This window comes from Giraffa tippelskirchi, chromosome 3 (genome assembly GCF_054371585.1).
Source record: "Giraffa tippelskirchi isolate mGirTip1 chromosome 3, T2T-mGirTip1v1.2.pri, whole genome shotgun sequence".
In the NCBI taxonomy this organism is placed as follows: domain Eukaryota; kingdom Metazoa; phylum Chordata; class Mammalia; order Artiodactyla; family Giraffidae; genus Giraffa; species Giraffa tippelskirchi.
This window is the reverse complement of record NC_137277.1, coordinates 147,881,828-147,903,429: the sequence shown is the minus strand read 5'-3', so window position 1 is coordinate 147,903,429 and position 21,602 is coordinate 147,881,828. Positions and strand designations below refer to the sequence as shown.

Sequence of the window (21,602 nt, the reverse complement as noted above, 5' to 3'; positions counted from 1 at the left end):
TAAAAGTTAACAAAATTTTCATTAGCATTTTATTTGATTGATGTTGTGACCGCATTTTAAGCTCAATTAAACTGCTACCTGTGTTTGCAATCTAGCTTGTTACAGCAACCCTAACATTTGCCTCCATTTTTAAAGAGGAAATGCTTTGTGCTCAACTTAGGATGCCAAAAAAGGAGAAACCAACAAACTATTTCACTCGCTCTGGACCTCACTGGGTGTCTGTATCTTGAGGAATTAAGATTCGAGTTTTAGATCTGCACATTGAAAACCTCAGTTGATTTTTATTAGGGTTCCCAGAATCCAGGAAGTGACTGTTACTGCTGCTAAGTCACTTCAGTTGTGTCTAACTCTTTGTGAGGGACCCCTAGATTGTGCTAATTGAACTCATAAGGGACTGATGGTAATACAGGGCTGGTGCAAAAGGGCCGGTAATTCGATGTGTTGTTAACGGAAGATGGACCCAGCTAGTGGGCTGATCTGCCCTTTTGATGGGTAGATGAACTCAGGAATTTGGAACTCATTATGTACAGGGCATTGGGCTGGCTGCTACCTCCTTTCTTCATGAGATTTTCTGTGTGTGTGTGTATTTTGTTGGTTTGTTTCATTTGATTGTAAAACTAATGTCAATACTTCCTGCATTTGACAATCAGCTCTCCTCTTTGTGGGTGCTTCCCCGGTGGCTCAGCAGTAAAGAATCTGCCTGCAATGCAGGAGACACAGGAGATGCTGGTTCGATTCCTGGGTTGGAAAGATCTCCTGGAGGAGGGCGTGGCAACCCATTTCAGCATTCTTGCTTGGAGAATCCCATGGACTGAGAAACCTGGTGGGCTACCGTCCATAGGGTTGCAAAGAGTTGGACATGACTGAAGCGACTGAGCACGCACATATGCTCCTTTCTGTGTTTCATTTAATTAACACACATCTACTGAGGGCCTTCACTGCCAGGCACTGCACCGGTGATAAGTGGTGATGACCACCTATCCGTCTCTCCATCTCTCTTGCTTTGTTATCAATAATAGAGCCCGTTCAAAATTTTTCTCCTCAGCTGATACACTAACAATTTCCTTCGGATTGAGTTCAGAAGTTAAATTAAGCATCTTATCCACCTCTCTTGCCCAGAAAGGAGCTTCAAAATAGAAAGGTTTTATGATAAAGGGAGGGAGATTTGTAAAACTGAGCTGCAACTTATTTCTAATGATATCTTCTTAATACTCATAGTAAAGAATAGTAAATAATGATTAGATGTTACAATTCATATTTGTTTATTTATTTTTACAAATTAGGAGTATTTTTATTATTTACTATTTCTTTGAACATATCTCAAAGGCCTATGTGAAATCATGGAATTTGGGGCCTAGAAGGAAACTTAAGGACCACAAAATAAAAATTTATTTTACAAATGAGGGAACTGAGGCCCAGAGTGATTTGATGGCCTCATATTTTCTTAGCCAGGTCAAGGCATTATTGTAATTTTTACCTGAAGTATCCAGTAGCTGAAAGACTGATTCTTTGTTCAAAAGCAGCTTCTATCTGCAGAATGGGCATATTTAGTCAGAATAAGATAAACATACCATCTGAGAGGGGAAAATGAAAATATTCTATATACCAACATTGACATTTGACAGTTGTTACTGGTGCTTTGTTACTAATAATAGGACCCATCCTAATATTTTTGCTTCTCAGCTGGTACACTAACAATCTCCTTCTGACTGAGTTCAGAAATCTAAATTAAGCAAATAAAATAGAATCTCGCTGCACATTGTGATATAGGAGCTTAGTTCACAAGGTATTTATAGCTTCATTTCTAAGTGTTAGAACTCCGGCCACTGTGTGTGCCAGAGTGAGATAATTGTTTTAATGAAATAAGATACAGGACATTGTAAAGTTGGATGAAACAAGTCATTTCCCTTGAGGCATATTCAATAGCAGTTAGGCTTTTTAGTTTTCTTCCTCCCTACGTAAAGCATCACATTTTTATGGCTTAGGAAGGCTCAGTCCTTTCCTCTTTCCTATTTAGGCAGAGAGGGTAAGTCTCTGGTAATTCTCCGCACACTATGTTCCTCCTCTCAGCGATGCTGTTTCCTGTGCTCTTACTCCACTAACACCTGGGGTGTTTCATAAAGCAACCATCTCAGCCTGGTAATCCTGCCCTCTCCCACAGCCGCCTGCTCCTAGGACTGAGTCTACATCGTGTGACTCTGCACTACCATAGCACTCTCAGCACTGGTGTGGACTACTCCCTCATTTGTAGTTACAGAGAGGGACACTTACCCATTCTTCCCAGGTACCTTCTGGACTTTTCTTAATGATGGGCTCAAGGCGTTTCAGAAGGATCTGACAAGCATTCTTAAAGGAGTAAAGAAGTGAATGCCCATTAGAGAAGACTGTGGTGGTTAGGATTTGAAAGAATTTGAAAAAAAATTGAAAGAATATTGGTGGATAATTGATCAGTTCAGTGAATGCTTATGAGGTGCCTGACACTGACACAGTGGGAACTCAGGGATGGTATCACACCACTCCTGACCTTGAGGAGAGTATCTGTTAGAGAGAGTGTTTTCTCTTCCTCATTCATTTCCTGTGAAAATATGGGCTCAGTTGAATTTTTACTTTCAGATCCCCTTTCTAAGAATATTCATGTTCTTAATTCCTTCTCCCTTTTTTTTCTAACCCTAACCTTCTTTCATATTTTTTAGCCATTAGGATCAGTGGAACAAAATTATTTTCATTCGAATTTATGCTTTTCAGTCTATAACAATGATATGCCAGTGTCCCTCTGGGTTTGAAATATTGTTCAACTCTCTGTCTATCCTTTTATCCTTCTGTCTGTTCATCCATCCACCATCAAACTACTGCAGTTAAGGCATTGGCTTTGAGTGTGAAGTGAGAAAATAAATTTGTTTATGTAATAAGCTAGATCAACAAAGTTTCTGATTCTCGATACAGAAACCTAAAACCCTAGAAGACAGACTAATGCATAGGTTGGGCTGATAACCACCATACACACTGAGCAGTTCTTGCTTTGTGTTTGATTCTACCTAAAATTGGATCTCATGAATTTGAGGTTTCCCAATTTGTTCTGAGCAAAATGACTCTATTTTTTGAGTCCTTTGGAGATGTCTCCACAATGATAAGATGGATTTGAAAGTGGTCTCTCTTGGTAGCATAATTGCAGTGTCCTGGGAGTAAGGACATATGTCTCCCCTTAATGTGCCAGTGGAAAAAGTGGACAGTTTGTAACAGAAACATGAAAAATAGCTGTTAGTTCAAAAATACATGCAGTAAGATCTTTGAATTAACAAATATGAAGTCATCATTCTATTCTGAATGAGTGAAGATTTATCTTTTTTTATACATCATTTAGAAAGATAAGTACAAAGAAAAAGGAAGTATTGAGGTAGAATTCTTGCTGATGTGGAAACTTTAATTGCACCATGTCTACCTGGCTGGGCTTCTGCTTGCCTGTCTGCCTGTAAGAACTTGCTTATGTCAGTGGAAGCTTGCACAGGTCTGCATTGTGCGGTACCCAGATTTCTTCTTTCTGTATTTCCGAGGGACAGAGACTGACTGCCAATATCTCCTCCTGCATAGAGCTGGGCCTACGGTTTCCCACTGCTCTAAGCTTCCCCAGCCTCCCTTGTGGCTGGACATTGCCTGAGGCTGTTCTGCTAATGGATGCTGAGGGGAAGTGACTTGTATTCCTCCCAGGTCTTCCCCCATGCTCTTTCCCTTCTCTGACACTCTGGGAAACCTTGAAAGCCACATGTTGAAGATGGAGGAACTGCCATCAATCTGGGTTCTCAAATGACCAAACATTCCTTCTGCACTATCATACGTACAAAAAAAGAACTTTTGTTGTGTTCGAGTCATTATATTCTGGGTCTATTTGTCACCTCAGTTTAGGTCCAACTAATACACTCTCCAGGCATTTTGGTGATCCCAAGCCTACATTCTGTGACACAGATGACTTCTCTGAAGCCAACCACTGTGCCTGTATCCAGCTACGAAAACCAGAGATGTGGAGAAAGCACCCAGGGAAAGACAGACAGCAGGAAGCACCTGCACGGCTCTGCCATTGATATCTGCTCCGATGGATGCTGCTGTAGCGATTGTATTAGGCACCGTGGCTGTACTTGTTTCACAGATGTGCATGTAAGACATGGGTATTTTTAATTCACGGCTGGCCACCTGTGAGAAAAAGAAATAATTTCAAGTCTATTAAGAACTTCTTTAAAGACTTGAGTCATTCTTTTTCTTAATTAAAAATTAATTTTTATTACATCCACAATATCCTCTAAAGCCTAAAATAATGCATCTTATAACAATTAAAACCACTTTTTAGTAAGACCTCATGCTAATTTTTGAAGCGTTTTCTTGGTAATATTCCACAGCAGTTCTTCAATTCAAATTTACTGTACTTAGGATGTTAAGGAGTTTCTATTTTCTAAATTTTGCATGTGTAGAGAATAGGCCAAGTTGAGATTATTCAGATTTACTTGGTGACAGTGGCAGGAAGAGAGATAGAAATTAAATTGACTGATTCAGAGTTTGGTCTTAAGTCTGTTGGTACTGGTGGTATCAGATGAACTTGGAAGGACTGTGAGGGCCTGTCTTATTTCTTGCCCTAGTTCCCACCTTAACTTTGTTTTTTAAAAAAATATTTATTATTTAATTGTGGCACATCAGACCTTTAGTTGCAGCATGCAAACTCTTAGTTGCAGCATGTGGGATCTAGTTCTCCAACCAGAGATCGAATCCAGACCCCCTGCATTGAAAACATGGAGTCTTAGCCACTGGACCACCAGGGAAGTGCCCCCAGCTTAACTTTAGCTTCCTCCTTCTTTTCTTCTGGGGCTCCCCAGGTGGTGCAGTGGTGAAGAATTTATCTGCTAATGCAGGAGACGCAAAAGACTCAGGTTCAATTCTTGGGTTGGGAAGATCCACTGGAGGAGGAAATGGCAACCCACTCCAGTATTCTTGCCTGGGAAATCCCATGGACAGAGGAGCCTGGTGGGCTACAGTCCATGGGGTCCCAAAGAGTCAGACAAGACTGAGCACATACGTCCTATCACCCTTTTCTTCTATTTGTTTCCACTTGATTATACTCCTCTAGTATGTGCTGTTCACTTTTCTTTCCTGTTATTTTTGTTCCAGTTTCTCTAGTGGACACATATGGCAATGAAGATGTTTAACCAAGAAGAAATGAGAAAGAAAGAGAGGTAAGGAAGAAAAAAACATTATTTTGGCTAATATTGTATTTTAGTTTTTGCAAAAACACTTTTTCTAGATGTCTGCAGGTATGAACCTGTTCATACTTGCTAATCTTCAGACTAACACTATTCAGTGACTGAAGTTCTCCAGAAAGATGCAAAATGAGAAAAAAAAAAAGGACAATTTGATTAATTCTTGGTGATGAAAATCCAAAGGGAATTTATTGGTTCCCACACCTGGGAAGGATGGAGGAGTCAGTGTCATGTGTATCTGTCTCTAGGGGCTTTGTGGTCTCATTCAGTTTCTCTCACAGTCTTTCACAGTCTTTCTATGATAATGGCCATGTTATTTCCAACCGCAGACGAGTTTCATCTTTGGCACAGAATTGCCCCTGACAACCCCTGGCCTATAGCATAGTGGCTAAGCAACCACAAGGGAAAAACAGTTCCTTTCTCCTGGCATCTACACAGCACCCCAGGAAAGGATGCTGATTAGATTTGCTTGGCCATGTCTTTTTCCCACACCAATCTCTGCAGCCAGCAGGGTTCAGGAATCATGCCTGGCCAGACCAGGGGCCTGTGTCTATATCTGTGGCAGGTGTTGGGGCAAGGAGGGGAATGAGGTTAAAAGGTACCAGAATTGAGGTGTCCTTCAGAACTACGTAGAGTGTGGCAGAGGTATTCCAAAGGAGCTGAGGGGCTGAATGGTCATAAGTTGCAGATGTGCACTATAACAATCTAGTAAATTATACATAAATCCCTATTAGCTCAGCTGGTAAAGAATCCACCTGCAATGCAGGAGACCCTGTTCGATCCCTAGGTTACAAAGATCCCCTGGAGAAAGGATAGGCTACCCACTCCAGTATTCTTGGGCTTCTCTGGTGACTCAGACAGTAAAGAATCTGCCTGCAATGCAGGACACCTGGGTTCTGAGTTCGATCTCTGGATAGGGAAGATCCCCTGGAGAAGGGAACAGCTACCCACTCCAGTATTCTAGCCTAGAAAATTCCCATGGACAGAGGAGCCTGGCATGCCACAGTCCATGGGATCGTGAAGAGTCTGAGACATGACTGACTGACTTTCAGTTTCAGTTAAATTTATTCAATTTAAAGGATTATTCTTTCTTTCTTTTGGGATTATGTCTTCCTACTTTGTGTATATGTGTGTGTGTTAAAATATCTTTTAAAAATTATAGGATGATGACTGTTGATGAACTACTTGTCCTTGATGGTCAAAACAATATGTTAGCCACCCAACATTATTGTCCAGATTTTAAAAATTATACATACTGGTCTCAAAATAGAAAAGTTGAGAAATCCCCTGCTCTGGATAAACCTGCATGTGTACCCACAACAGTGCTCTGTCAATTCAGTTCAGTTGCTCAGTTTTGTCCAACTCTTTGTGACCCCGTAGACTGCAGCACGCCAGGCCTCCCTGATCATCACCAACTCCTGGAGCTTGCTCAAACTCATGTCTGTCGAGTCAGTGATGCCATCCAATTGTCTCATCCTCTGTCATCCCCTTCTCCTCCTGCCAGCATCAGGGTCTTTTCCAGTGAGTCAGTTCTTAGCATCAGGTGGCCAAAGTATTGAGTGTTCTGCAGGTCCGCCAGTGGTGTTTTCACTAAGAACCACCTCTGTCCATAAACCCTGCCCAAGCTCCAGGAATGTTTGCACATGTGTGGATTTCTACCACCTCTGCCATTCTATCTGATATGTAAGAAGTTTTCCAACTAAATAGTCAAGATCTTAGGGTGTGCATACAGGGGGTTGTCATTAACTCTAAAATTAGTGCCAAATGTCAGTCATGTCAACAGTGTATAGAGAGATGAATTTTATTTCTCTCACCTGTAGCATTTTGGTGTGAATACCTTGCCCCAGTTCGTTGCCTCCATGTGTGACCAATACAGACCCGTCAGTGTAAATATGAACGAGCGCAGCTGCCTAGAGAAACAACACAGAAGGCACAACTCAGTGCAAGTCAGCGTTCAGTGTCAGAACTGAGGTGGTGAAACACCAAGCTCACGGAGTGGGGAGGGTCAGAGAGATAGCTTTCCCGGTAGGACACTGAAGTCCTAAAGTCGCCCATAAAGAACATTCCTACTGAGCCTGGTTTCAGTGGGAGCCCCTTTGGATACCTTGGGAGTTGTGAGTATTGGTTCCAACTATTTGAAAGCCTCTTCTCTGCTTCAATTCTCTGGCTGACCGCTCAACCAGCTTCTGAAATATGGCAGGTTGCACAGGTTACGTGCCAACCTGTGCTCAGCTCAGTGTGTAGAGATGAATAAGATGTGGTTCTTCCTCAAGTAGCTCACAGTGTAGTGGGAGGACAGGCTGGAGAGCGAGTCATTATTGTGAGTGATGTTCTGTGAGATAATGGACATGGCAGAGGGGCCCTGGGACAGCAGATCCAGATGCTTCTGTGGAGCCTGGGAGCGTGCTCATGCTCAGTCGCTCAGTTGCATCTGACTCTTTGCGACCCCATGGACTGTAGCCTGCCAGGCTCCTCTGTCCATGGGGTTCTCCAGGCAAGAATGCTGGAGTGAGTTTCTATGCCCTCTTCCAGGGCCTCTTCCCCACCCAAGGATCTAACCTGCATCTCCTGTGGCTTCTGCATTGACAGGCAGATTTTTTACCACTGAGTCCGGGAAAGGTGCCCCTAAATGACCACTGAATGGAATCGAGGGAAGAGGGGTTCACCACGGGGTAAGGTGGGCAAAAGCTCCCCACTGTCTGTCAGGGAAAACTGGCTCCTGACTACAATATGAGGACCTTTGGGATTTGGTCTCTAGAACTTCCTAGATTCAGCTCTGTCTTTTCTCTCCTTGTTTTCAAGCCTGACAGCTGCTCCTTGCCGACCTGTGCTCTTGCTGATGTGGTTCTCTCTTCCTGGCCTCTTCCCTGGCCTTCAGACCCCCGGTCTGTTCTGTGAAAATATCCCTGAACCCTTCTTATTCCCCCTGGGAAGGATCAGTCACCCCTCCTTGGCACTTCCTCTTATGGGGTGCACTGGGTTGAATAGTGTCCCTGCCTATACCGCAAATTCATGTCCACCTGGAACCTCAGAATGTAACCTTGTTTGGAAACAGAGTCTATAAAGGTGTAATTAGTCAAGATGAGGTCATACTGGATTAGAAAGTGAAAAAAATGTGAAAGTGTTAGTCACTCAGTTGTGTCCACCTCTTTGCAACCCCATGGACTGTAGCCCGCCAGGCCCCTCTGTCCATGGAATTCTCCAGGCAAGAATACTGGAGTGGGTAGCCATTCCCTTCTCCAGGGGATCTTCCCCACCCAGGGGTTGAAACCAAGCCTCCCACATTGCAGGCAGATTCTTTACTGTCTGAGCCACTAGAGACACCCATACTGGATGAGGGTGGACCCTACATTCATTGACTAGTGTCCTCATAAGAAGGTCACGTGAAGATGGAGGCAGAGACTGCAGTGCTGCAGCCACAAGCCAAGAAACTCCAGGAATCCCCAGAAGCTGGAGGAGGCAAGAAAGGATTCTTCCCTGGAGCCTTCAGAAGGCCTTGCTGACATCTGGAGTTTGAAGTTCTAGCCCCTAGACCTGAGAGAACAAATGTGTCATTTTAAGCCACCAAACTTGTGGTGCTTTGTTACAGCAGCCACTGGAAATGAACACTAGCATGGCAAGCTCTTCTCTGAGTGTCTCTCAGAGGAGGGGGCCCTGGTCTGGCTCATCTCCGAGTGCTGTAGAGAACTCTGAGGAGGTCTGAATCACAGAGACACTAAATACATATTTGTTAAATTGGACAAATGGAAATGTGGCATTTTTCTTTCCAGGAGGAGGAATTGGGACTTTAATCTGTTCGTGTCTAGAGATGCCCAGAGGTCCAGGGTGGCTTGGAGCAGCTCCAGAGCATCAAGGCTTGTGGGTGCTAATAATAGTACTTATTCACTGTGGGCCCATTGACTCTCTCCGAGGACAGTGCTTCTCATACCTAATTGAGAGAGTGAGTGTTTCAGCTTTGTGAGTCACCAGCTGACCTGGAATAACACACTTCAACTCCCAAGCAGATGATTCTTGGGTGCCTCAATTTAGAACTCTGTGGGGAAGCTGGAGGCCTTTCAAATGGAGACAAAGTCAGTGCTTGATTGAAAGCTGGGTTTTTTTTGTAGCAAGATGAGAAATTTGCTCCCATGGATGACAGTAGAGAGTAGGATATGGGAGCCATACAAGTGAGGGGAGATGTGGTATAATAAAAAATAAATATGGAGCACAAGGATATATTATACAATATGGAGAATATAGCCAATATTTTATAGTGACTATAAATGGAGTGTAATCTTTCATATTGTGAATCATTATACTGTATACCTGTTAAGTACTGTGCAACATATACTTCAATAAAAAAAAAATCTCTCTCCCCCCGAAAATGTAGTCTTTGGCCCTGGTTCTTGGTACAGAACTCTTAAAACCCTTGGTATTTATTGTCTTCTGTATGCTCATGGGATGGTTCATGGAGGGAGTCTAAATAATTTCAGAACGGGTGCTCATTACTACAAAAATCAACCACACACAGTCAGAGGGTGCCATGTCTCAGCCTTGTCTCCCAGTCTCCAGGGAGGGGAAAGCAACTGGAGATTGAGTTCAGCCACCAATGGTCAATAATGTAATCAACCATACCTTTGTAATGAATCCATTACCCTTTCTTGTCAAATGTCAGGGTTCTGGGAGCTTCCGGGTTGGTGAACACATCCCCAAGCTGGAGGGGGCATGCATGGACAGAGAGAGTATGTACGCTTGGCCCTTGATCTTTGGGGTCTGTGCTAACTCTGGGTAGTTAGTGACAGAAATGAATTGCTGGACACCCAGCTGGTGTCGGGGAATTGATGGAGAAAAGACAACACTCGGTATTAGAGAGAAAAACCACACTGGCAGCTATCTAGGATTATTTATGCTCCATTGATGGATTCAGTCCAGACTTGTAGACATAACAGCCTCCTCCTGCCTCTTTGGAACTTGTGGGCTCCTGTCCCCATTTTAAAAAGTTATTATTATTTATTTTTTGGCTGCTGGGCATATGGTATCTTAGTTCCCCTACCGGGGATCAAACCTGGACCCCCTGCATTAGAAGCACGGAGTCTTAACCACCGAATCACAGGAATCACTTAACCACAGGAAGTTCCTACACCTGTTTCCTATTTGAACAGTGGGGGTTCAGTGGGGTCAGTGCCCCGTCTCGGCAGTTTTGCTGCTGTGGCTCTCATGCTTGCGGATTCTGTTTTCTGCCATTGAGGTGTTTTTCTACTGCACTGTGTTGAAAGTGCTTGCAGGTGGGGGACTGCTCACTTCTCCCAGGTGCTGGGGAGAGGCTCAGTGCCCCAGGGAAACGTGACACTCTCCCCAAGTCAGAGCCAAGTGTGTCCTACAGGAGGGTTACCACCCACACATACAAGCTTTACCTGATGATAGCTTGTTGCAGCAAAGCCGACTGAAAATTTCATGGGAATCACCGCAATGCCTCTTTTCTTCCAGTAATTCTTCTTATTGAACTCTTCCACTTGCATTCTTCTGTTGTGAAAGGAAGACGTGTCCAGACATTCGTTCCAGCATCTTATCAGGCTCTCAGGGTTGAACGCTTGTTTGTAGATGGTTTTATCAACTGTTCGGTACATGTTTTTCTCCCTAATCTGAAGTGAGTGAGAAATGGAAACACTAGTTATGATAAGACAGAAAGTGATTGCGAAATAGAGATTTGAAAAGCCTCCCCACTAAAGCATACACTTCAGTGGGGAAGAAGACAGGGTTTTTGTTTCTTTTTCTTTGAGCTCAGTCTTTGTTTTTATAGAAATAATGAAGCATGATTTCTTTTCTTCAAGGTACCAATCAGGGTTTCTGTCTCCTTGAAGTGGAGAGTGGAGGTAGTGACTGATCCGCAAAGGGCAGTGGGATGAAGGAGCCGAAGGAGGAAGAGTTTCCTTTTTTTCCCTATACGGTTCAAAGGGTGGAGCAAAGTTAGTAGATAGTATATTAAAGCAAGGGTTTATTGTCATAACGAAGACTTGTTTTGCTAGAGAGGGAGAGCAGTGCACCTACTGACAAATAGCAGATCTTCTCTAAGCCTTCCAATTGCCTTTGGGATGTGTGGTCAGATCTTTAAAAAATGTATTTAAATATGGGTGTGTCATGTCCTAGAAACTTGCAACATCTGACAAAGGAGCAGGGGAGCCCACTGAGATATGCCCAGGGTTTTTCATCATCCCCAATCACTCTACAGAGAAGGCAATGGCACCCCACTCCAATACTCTTGCCTGGAAAATCCCATGGACGTGGGAGCCTGGTGGGCTGCCGTCTATGGGGTCGCACAGAGTCGGACACGACTGAAGTGACTTAGCAGCAGCAGCAGCAGCAAGCACTCTAATGATAAAGGAATTACGATTAGTAGCAGTTACACTGGAATACTACCAGTTTATGGAAACCAATATTTTCATGAATGCTAACTTATTTAATTCTTGTGGGAACTCTGTGAGGTGAGTCATACTGTCCTCATTTTGTAGATAAAGAAATGGAGCCACAGTGAAGCTGCCTCTCATTGTTCAGGTGTTCCACTGGCCCAGATGACCTTTCATTCTCTGTGCTATCATTCTTCAAGGCCACCCCAGTGTTGTCTTCTCTAGGAAGTTCTGCTCCATACCCCTCCCCCAAGCCAGTCTGATGTTTGTCTCCTTTGTATCCACAGAACACTTTAGGTGACTTCTCTTGGGATAACCATCATCTTCCTTGTTCAATATTTAGGTATTCCCCTGTGCATAAGAAGTACCCCCAACAATTACAATTCACAGACCTGGTGGTCCTCCCTGTTGAATTTAAAGACAAAGAGGTTCAAAGACATGGAGAGTCTTGCTGCAGCAGAGGATCTCTATTGGGGGAAACGGGATAGAAGTGGCAAAAGTAGGCTGGGATTTGCTTGGAATGAGTGAGGAGTTGGAAAAGTATTATCAACAATTATCTCAATTGTCAGTGGTTGCCTCTCTTTGGTCTGGCATATCGTACATATTATGAACACTTTAGGATCTTGCACAAAATAAAATTTTTGGAGGGCATTCTTTTGGCAATAGCTCTCAAAAGTTTTCAAGTGCACGAGCAATTCCACTTCTGTAAGTTTATTGTACTGCTACTGCTACTGCTAAGTCACCTCAGTCGTGTCCAACTCTGTGTGACCCCATAGATGGCAGCCCACCAGGCTCCGCCGTCCCTGGGATTCTCCAGGCAAGAACACTGGAGTGGGTTGCCATTTCCTTCTCCAGTGTATGAAAGGGAAAAGTGAAAGTGAAGTTGCTCAGCCGTATCCGACTCTTAGCAACCCCATGGACTGCAGCCTACCAGGCTCCTCCATCCATGGGATTTTCCAGGCAAGAGTACTGGAGTGGGGTGCCATTGCCTTCTCCGAGTTTATTGTACAGATATACACAAAAAGGCAAAGATATAACCTTGGTACATTTGTACCAATATCAATTAAATAGCAAAAAATGGTTAACAAACTGAATATGTACCAATAGTGAAGTGTCTAAATCAATTTAGACACATAATAGTACTATCCAGTCATGAAAATGAATGAAGTAGTTCATTCTACTAGCATGGGAAGATGGCCAGGCATACTGTCAAGTAGAAAAGGTAAGGGGCAGAATTATGTGTTTATTATAGTCTCATTTTGAAAATCGGAGAAGGCAATGGCAACCCACTCCTGTACTCTTGCCTGGAGAATCCCAGGGACAGCGGAGCCTGGTGGGCTGCCGTCTATGGGGTTGCACAGAGTCGGACACGACTGAAGCGACTTAGCAGCAGCAGCAGCATTTTGAAAATAAGCGTATAACTGCACCTATCCATCATATGTTAATGTTTATGTATGTAGAAATACAGATAGGTGGGTAAACAGAGAAAGAGCTAGAACAGTAAACATAGAACTGTTAACAATGGTTACCCTCAACCAATAAGGATGGGGATAAAAAAGGAGATGTTTACTTTTCACTTTAATAACTTCAGTGTGGCTTGAATTTTAAAAAGAGTAATTCCTTTTGTACAAATTAAAACAAGAAAGGAAGAAAATAAATTGTTGCAAAAAGAGGAAGGCCAATATGTGGAGGTGAACTCTTAGATAGTCCTAATTTATTTTGAGTTCTGCTGCTGCTGCTGCTAAGTCGCTTCAGTCGTGTCCGACTCTGTGCGATCCCATAGATGGCAGCCCACCAGGCTCCCCCGTCCCTGGGATTCTCCAGGCAAGAACACTGGAGTGGGTTGCCATTTCCTTCTCCAATGCATGAAAGTGAAAAGTGAAAGTGAAATCGCTCAGTCGTGTCCGACTCTGTGCGACCCCATGGACTGCAGCCTACCAGGCTCCTCAGTCCATGGGATTCTCCAGGCAAGAGTACCGGAGTGGGTTGCCATTGCCTTCTCCCTTGAGTTCTGAGCCAGGTCTAATTTGTGTGGCTCTTCCAGGGTATTTCCTTGGGTAGCTGGTTTCCTACCTCACCTGATTCTTCAGTAGCCTTGTTAAGACTTCAATTTCTACCTTACCTTTTCTGGCGGAAGGCGACATTTGGCTGCCACAGCTGTGATGCACGATTCTGTTACCAGGGTTCCTTGGGGGAAGCCAAATCCTCGAAAGGCCGTGTTGGATGGTAAATTTGTCAGGCATGCACGGCCCCGCAACCTGAGGCTGCGGATTTTATATGCATTTTCCAGCTTTAGGATAAGAAATTCTATTACCTAAAGTAAAAGGAGATATTTACATATACTGGACAACATTTTTTTCTTTTCTCTGACAGTCAGTTATAATGTTGAATTGCTTGTGGAACGAGGTAAGTATTTGAAGAAACTGCTCCACAAAGACTCATACAGAAATTCTGCGTTCTGTTCACAAACTAGGACGGTACTGGTTTCTGATATACGTACCAGCTCTGAGTCATCCAACGTGCACCCTCCGTTAATGAAGCACTCGATGTCTAGAGCTTTGATTCGCCCGTTGTTCATGAATCCCACCTGTCACCAAATGATGGACATTTTACGATATGTTTGGAATTTAATGCTAAGTTTGAGCCACAGCTCAAACTTCAGCTCCTCCGTGGGCGGGACTGAAGACAGACCACTCCCATTTGCTCTATGGTAGACTACGTCTAGATAGTCCCTTGTTTTTCAGTGCTTGCAGACAAAGACCGCCTCTGACCTGAATTTTGCTGAGCCCTTTTCTTTCAACGTGTAATTTTCTGGTTTCACAGTCAGTATGGAATTCTAAAATCCTTGCTTGTCTCCCAGCATTTAATTGCTACCCCCTTCTTCCTTGTTCTTAGAAGATTCTCTTCACTTTTTACTGATTTTCCTTCTAATTTAGCCTTTGGTTTTCCACTTTGTAGAAAGGTCTCTGGGATTCCAGAGTGTGTTGGAAGGAATAGAAGTGCCTCTTGTTTTGAGAAACCCTTGGAGATTGGGGAATGGACACAGGAATGACTGCCTTCATCTCACTGAGCTAGTGAAGCACGTTGTCACTCTTGAAAGATGGCATGAATGTGAGCTGCTGTTACTACCAGGTCTCACTGAGTGCACCGTGTATTTTTCTGAAGTTGCCACTCCCTTCCTCCCACCTAGACCATTTTGTTTGCACAGCCCAGAATGAAAAGAAAAATTACCACTCCCTAGTGTAGTTCCACCAAGAAAGAATTGGCCCTGGTTCCTTTGCCTTTTTGAAAACAGGGATAAATACATTGATGGAACCATTTACCTATATGGGGCCACTTAAATATTCATACTACAAGGGAAATTTTGGAGAACAACTCAGAAATGTTAGGAAATGGAGCAAAATGTACAAGTTTAGAATTTATGGTAATTTTGACAAATGCTAGGCTGACGTTTTCATGAAGAAAGGATTGCTAAGCAAAACAGTACCATAAGTGAGGGAGCAAAGGGGTTCTTAAACTGTTCCATATAAACTTTTCAAGGATTTTGGAAGGACCTATGCACACATAAACATCTATTATGCTAGTTTATGAATAGTTCTGAATAACCAAGCAAAACTTTGAGGATACATACACATATACATTATAATATTGGAAGTAAAATTATATTTAAAAATAAAACTTTTTTCAAGAAGTCTATTTGTTTTTTAAAATTATATTTTGTATTACTATAATTACCAAAATATTTATAGTCTAGAACCCTCTTAATAACTACTAGTACTAAAACAATCTCATAACTATGGTATAATTGAAGCCTGATTTATAACCCAGCCCAAACCAAAGAACTCAACAGCTACCATAACACCAACTCCCACAATCCCAGAGGGTGCTCTCACATTGCTCTTGGGCCTAGAAGATAATAAGAGTTGTGAGTATTCATTTATTTTTTATTTGAAGGTGAAAAAAAGATTTAATGACCGACTATGGTCTTTTCCTCTCTAATTATAAAAATTGCTAATATCAGTGGAAGAAGTAAAATTGTGCTGTGCTATGGAAAGCTGTGGTTTAGTTACAGGGAATAGAATAATTTAGTAATCTAAAGCAACAACAAAATCAGACAGAAAATCTAGCTATGTGTATGCTGTGTGTGTTAAGTTGCTTCAGTTGTGTCTGACTCTGTGAAACTATGGACTGTAGCCTGCCAGACTCCTCTGTTCACAGGATTCTCCAGGCAAGAACACTGGAATGGTTTGCCATGCCCTCTTCCAGGGGATCTTCCTGACCCAGGAATTGAACCCATATCTCCTGTGTCTCCTGCAATGGCAGGAGGGTGGGTTCTTTACCACTAGCACCATCTGGGAAGCCCATGTGTATGCCATAAGCAATTCCCAAATAAAGCATGTTTGATATGGGAACAATTACATTACATCTGTCCTAACAACTCAGCCACAAATTTGAAGTATTGTTGTCAACCAGATCCCAGCAGTTATTTATCATAGTGGTTATGCTATAGTTGCACAAAAATACAAAGGATGTAATTTGAGACAATTTTAAATTATTTCACTAGTTAGTGGGTTCTTTTTTCTATTCAAAAAGCGCTTTTTGTGACACTCATAACTATTTGGTGGGAACACTTATAAAAAATGATTTTGCAGTTAAATTGGTCAAATCATTTCCAAACATCTGTATTGTGAAATAATACTTTTATCATCAAGAAGCTTTGGTATAACAAATGTCTGAAGTTTCATTTTTTTTTTTTGTCTTTGAGGAATCACTAACATAAATCCTGTTCCTTAAATAGTGTTTTTATCATTATTGGAAGCTGTATTTTTTATCGTTTAGCTTCTTCATGATTTTATAGTAGATTTGCTAAAAGTTCCTCACAAAATGTTATGAGTATTCAAATATACAGTTCAGTTCAGTTCAGTCACTCAGTTGTGTCTGACTCTTTGCAACCCCATGAACCGCAGCACGCCGGGCCTCCCTGTCCATCGCCAATTCCCAGAGTCCACCCAAACCCATGTCCATTGAGTCGGTGATGCCATCCAGCCATCTCATCCTCTGTCGTCCCCTTCTCCTCCTGCCCTCAATCTTTCCCAGCATCAGGGTCTTTTCAAATGAGTCAGTTCTTTGCATCAGGTGGCCAAAGTATTGGAGTTTCAGCTTCAACATCAGTCCTTCCAATGAACACCCAGGACTGATCTCCTTTAGGATGGACTGGTTGGATCTCCTTGCAGTCCAAGGGACTCTCAAGAGTCTTCTCCAATACCACAGTTCAAAAGCATCAATTCTTCGGCACTCAGCTTTATTTATAGTCCAACTCTCACATCCATACATGACCACTGGAAAAACCATAGCCTTGACTAGATGGACCTTTGTTGGCAAAGTAATGTCTCTGCGTTTTAATATGCTGTCTAGGTTGGTCATAACTTTCCTTCCAAGGAGTAAGCGTCTTTTAATTTCATGGCTGCAATTACCATCTGCAGTGATTTTGGAGCCCATAAAAATAAAGTCAGCCACTGTTTCCACTGTTTCCCCATCTATCTGCCATGAAGTGATGGGACCGGATCCCACGATCTTAGTTTTCTGAATGGTGAGCTTTAAGCCAACCTTTTCACTCTCCTCTTTCACTTTCATCAAGAGGCTCTTTCGTTCTTCTTCACTTTCTGCCATAAGGGTGGTGTCTCATTTGCATATCTGAGGTTATTGATATTTCTCCCAGCAATCTTTTTTTTTTAAATTAGTTTATTTTCTATTTTTTAACTTTACAATATTGTATTTGTTTTGCCATACATCTCCCGGCAATCTTGATTCCAGCTTGTGCTTCCTCCAGCCCAGCGTTTCTCATGATGTACTCTGCATATACAGCATCCATTTTAATATTGTAGATGTTAAGATGATTGTTTTTAGAATTGGCAAAATAAAAACAATAGAAAATGGTAAAACCATTCAAATAAAATGAGGTACTTTAGTATTTTCCTCTTTAATACTTACTTTATATTTTCCAAATAATGGGTGTCTTCCCCCAGTTATTAACATATCATCTTCACGATCAAGAACAAGACGAATGGGGTGACCAGTTCTAAAGAAAACAAATTTTAGATTCTTCTTCCATCCCACCCATCCATTCATCCATCTACTCATCTACCATCCACCTACATATTTATCCATTCTCTCATTTAACTGTCTACCCTCCCATCTATCCATCCACCATCCACCCTCCCACTCATATGTACAAGCATTCATTTAACCATCCACCCATCATTTATATATTCACTGAGTGCATACAGTGTGCTAGGCACTGATATGAATTGATATATGACCAAATCACTATTACCTCTATGTTCTAGAACTCAGTGTTTGGAGGTCTAGTCAAAAGAGATTATTGTCACATGTCAATTAACTTGTGTTCTTATGCTTCAAATGTGACCCTCACCCAGATCCATTCCTTTTGCATATCCCTGCCACTAGTTACAAAGGAGAAAGAGTGTGAACAGGTAGATCAAACTTAACAACACAACTGGAAAGACAAGAAGCACACAGCCTAGGAAGTCTGGATTAGAATCTTCATTTTCAGTCATGAATTCTACTGTGTTGGCTAATTTGGGCTCTTGGGTAGCTAGGAGGTTCAGGCTTTCTATTTACCTCGGGCAGATGTTCCCAGATTTTGAAGTGCAGAAGAATCATCTGGAGTGCTGGTGGAATGCAGATTCCTGGGCCTTAGCACTAGGATTCTAGTGGGAGGGACTCTAGAATCTACATCTTTCTCAGTGATTCTGATGCAGGGGTCTTCAGGTACATGTTGAAAATCCACGATTCTACCAGAATTTCCTTTTTTCGTTAATGGTGAGGACCACCTGGAGCATCAGTGAAATGTAGTTTCCAATCTATCCCCTGGTCATCCTGATTCACTGGGTCTGGGGTGGGGAGGCAGGACTTTCTATGAACTTGGGAGACTCTTATTATCAATTGGTTGGGAACACTGCTCTGGGGACTACTAAATGCACAGCAGGTATTGTACCTTAAGGCACTGGTTCTTGTACTTGGATGCACAGTGGAATTACTGGGGAATTTTTAAAATAGACTGATGCCAGGGTCAATGAGGGGCAGCCTAGATATTGGGATTTAGTTGCTTCCTAGATGATTCTAACATACAGTCATGTTTGAGAAGCCTTAAATGCACAAAGCCTGGTGGAAATACAATGAATTAATTATTCCTTGCTGAGTCCTTGGTGGGTGTGAATAAAGTTTCATTATGAAAAAACTGGGGATGTGATTCAGATTCTGCCTTCTCCCCACCTGTCATTGCAAAATGAGACACATGTCTGAGTGCTTTGGGACCTCTGAATTACATGGAAACTGTCAAGGGAAGCAGGACCTTTGAAATTTGCAGGACAGTTGGGGCTTTGACATAGTAACAAAACAAGACAAAACAGCCATAAAAATGAACAAGGAATAGAAAAGTCAGCACATGAACAGCATGAACAGTGCAGGAGCAAGACTTCTGGTTGAGGTTAGACCAGGAGCTCTGTTTGAGGATATCTTGTGTCCACTGAACATCCATTGAAAAGCCAGCCCTTCCCAGGAGCAGGGAGATTTTCTTTCTCACCCCACTTTGTCTTCAGCTGGTGGTAGAAAGGAAAAGTGGGGGAGCAGCCTCTCCCTTGGCACTCCACTTGGGCAGGTGACTTGTCCCACCCCTAAATGGGTCACCTTCCATGAAGCTCAAGGAGGGGGCAGTGTCAGCTCTGGAGGTGTTCAACTAATAATACCACTTTTCCTTTATAGAGCAAATTAGCCTATTCAAACTTCTAAGTGCATCTGAATTTTCCAATAACTTTAAGAGGGTGGGTAAAAGAGACAAGAGGCTGAGGTGCCCAAGGATACTCAGATGGTGATGACAGCAACCCAAGTGACCCTCAGGCCGCTGATATGCCCTCAGCTCTGTGCATTTTATGCCCTCCCGTGTCCCTAGGTGCACTTACTTGAGAGCACCCACAGCTGCAATAGCCCCGAAGACAGCTGGTCTTCCTATCTTCCCGCCAAAACCTCCACCCACTCGCTTTACGTGACAGGTGATCCTGTTGATGGGGATGTTTAAAGTAGAGGACACTGTTTTCTGTAAAAAGTAGGTAATGGGAAAGTTTTACAAGGGTGAAGTGGTAAAGAAGGATTTTGCTTCCTAAAACACAACACAACAGCAAAATTCATCCACACCTACTGTTAGTAAAAACAAAGAAATAAACAACTGAGACAGTCTGAATATTTCGGAGTTCTACTGAGTTCATAAATGTTGCTAATCTCCATAAAACAAATTTTCCAGCAGAAAAGTGGTCTTTTCCAAAAGGGAAACTGTCAGAGTCCTGGATTCCTGTCAAAACCTGGATCCTAGCCAAATGCCTATACCTAAAGTCCCAGTAAGGTGAAAACCAGCAAACGCCTGACAATCTATTAAAGAGGAAGAAATGTTTGCAGCTAAAACCCAGAGCACTTTATGACTGGGGAAATGATAATGTGTTAGGAAGTGCCGTGTTTACTCCAAAGGTTGCCTGTAGTGATTATTTTAGGGGAAAAATCAAGCACAGAAGTAATTGTGTCATCCAATCACTGTCACATTTAAGCATGAAGCCAATGAATGTTCACTTTAAATTGAAAATGGTTGTCGCTGTTCTTTCATTTACTTGACAAGGCTGGAAAACGTAAAAAATGGTTCTGGGGTCTTAGTTGCTCTGCTGATGTATAATACTTAGATTCTAAGATTTTGCAGGTAAAATGGCGGTCGTTGTGAGGCTGTGGAGGCTGAAGGCCATGAGGGAATTGGGAAGCTGGGGAGGAGGTGGGAGAGATACTGGACCTCACCTGCACGTGGGCTGGATCCTGTGTTGACACATAAATGTCCAGTTCTTTGTCCTCTGTCTTTGGAATAACAAGCACTCTCTGTGTTTCCATGTAAAAATGCTCCTGTCCTCCCACATGGACCTCCCCTGTTAAGGGTAAGTACAGGAAAGTGCCTGAAGGCGTGTGCTGGTTGGCGAATTCAAAAGCAAGTGAGACATGGACTGGCTGGCTGGATTTGTCCTGATTGAGAAACTGATGGGTCAGGTGTTTTGTCCTGTGACAACTGAGGTCATCTGTTTCAGAGATTGCAGTTCTGGATAAGAAGTTGAAAATCTCTGCTTTTGTTCTTCCTTCTGTCATTGACTAATCAAAGTCTTAGGAATTTTCTATCTATTCTATTGCTCCCTACCCATCCCCCTCCCCAGCCCCAAGCAATACATGCACAATTTGAAAGGAAGCGAGAGAGAACTTTGGCAAAATGCCACGGCTTTAGCGGGTGGTCTTTCTGAGAGGAAATCACATGCTCTCCTGTCTGTTTCAGAAGAGAATTGCACAAATATTCTAGGAAACATCCCGAGTCACTCACCTTCAACAATTTGATCGACTTTTTCAAACGCCTCCTCGATGTTTCCTTGTTCAAGTTTTTTTTCAGGGCACAGGAATGAGTTGTGTTTTATGGCATCCTGAGTGACAGGAAGAAAAAAAAAGTTAATTCTTTCTGTTGTTTTCTTCCAATGGCAAATTTTTCTTACTCAAAAGCCGGCAAACTCCGACAATCGCCATCTGCTAGGACATGTGAAAGAAGTCAGGCCAGCAAGGGAGTGTGTCCTTGAGTAGAAGACTCCCCGCAGAGCCAAGATGCATAGGAAATGCCTTCTCGGTTGCAGAGAAAATCAGCAAGGGTTAGAGAGACGTTACTATTTGAGATCCGGGGACACTATGATGGCCCAGGATGATAACTACTCATTTCTCCATTTCAGTGTGGATCTCCAGGGCACAGGTGATAGATCTAAATGCAGTAAGAGTGAGGCTGAGGGTCCTCCCCTTTTCCCTGCTTCATGAATAAAAATACTTGTGTCAGACTTCATGTTGAAGGGGAGGACTCAAGTCCTAATGTACCTCTGGGGCAAGAAAACCCAACAGA

At 42.7% G+C, this 21,602-nt stretch overlaps 1 protein-coding gene across 1 annotated transcript in view; it reads right to left on the bottom strand.

Annotated features, from left to right (window-relative positions):
* The window catches only part of LOC145542626 (aldehyde oxidase 2), a 76,007-nt gene that overhangs the window by 15,022 nt on the left and 39,383 nt on the right, over positions 1-21,602 (bottom strand). The window contains exons 20-30 of the mRNA XM_081581820.1: positions 21,045-21,141; positions 20,480-20,604; positions 19,606-19,739; positions 17,615-17,702; positions 14,124-14,210; positions 13,741-13,937; positions 10,634-10,856; positions 7,055-7,150; positions 4,057-4,185; positions 2,272-2,346; positions 1,478-1,530 (exon numbers count right to left, since the gene is read on the bottom strand). Coding sequence (XP_081437946.1) covers positions 1,478-1,530; positions 2,272-2,346; positions 4,057-4,185; positions 7,055-7,150; positions 10,634-10,856; positions 13,741-13,937; positions 14,124-14,210; positions 17,615-17,702; positions 19,606-19,739; positions 20,480-20,604; positions 21,045-21,141 — 1,304 coding nt within the window. The remainder of the gene's footprint in view (positions 1-1,477; positions 1,531-2,271; positions 2,347-4,056; positions 4,186-7,054; positions 7,151-10,633; positions 10,857-13,740; positions 13,938-14,123; positions 14,211-17,614; positions 17,703-19,605; positions 19,740-20,479; positions 20,605-21,044; positions 21,142-21,602) is intronic.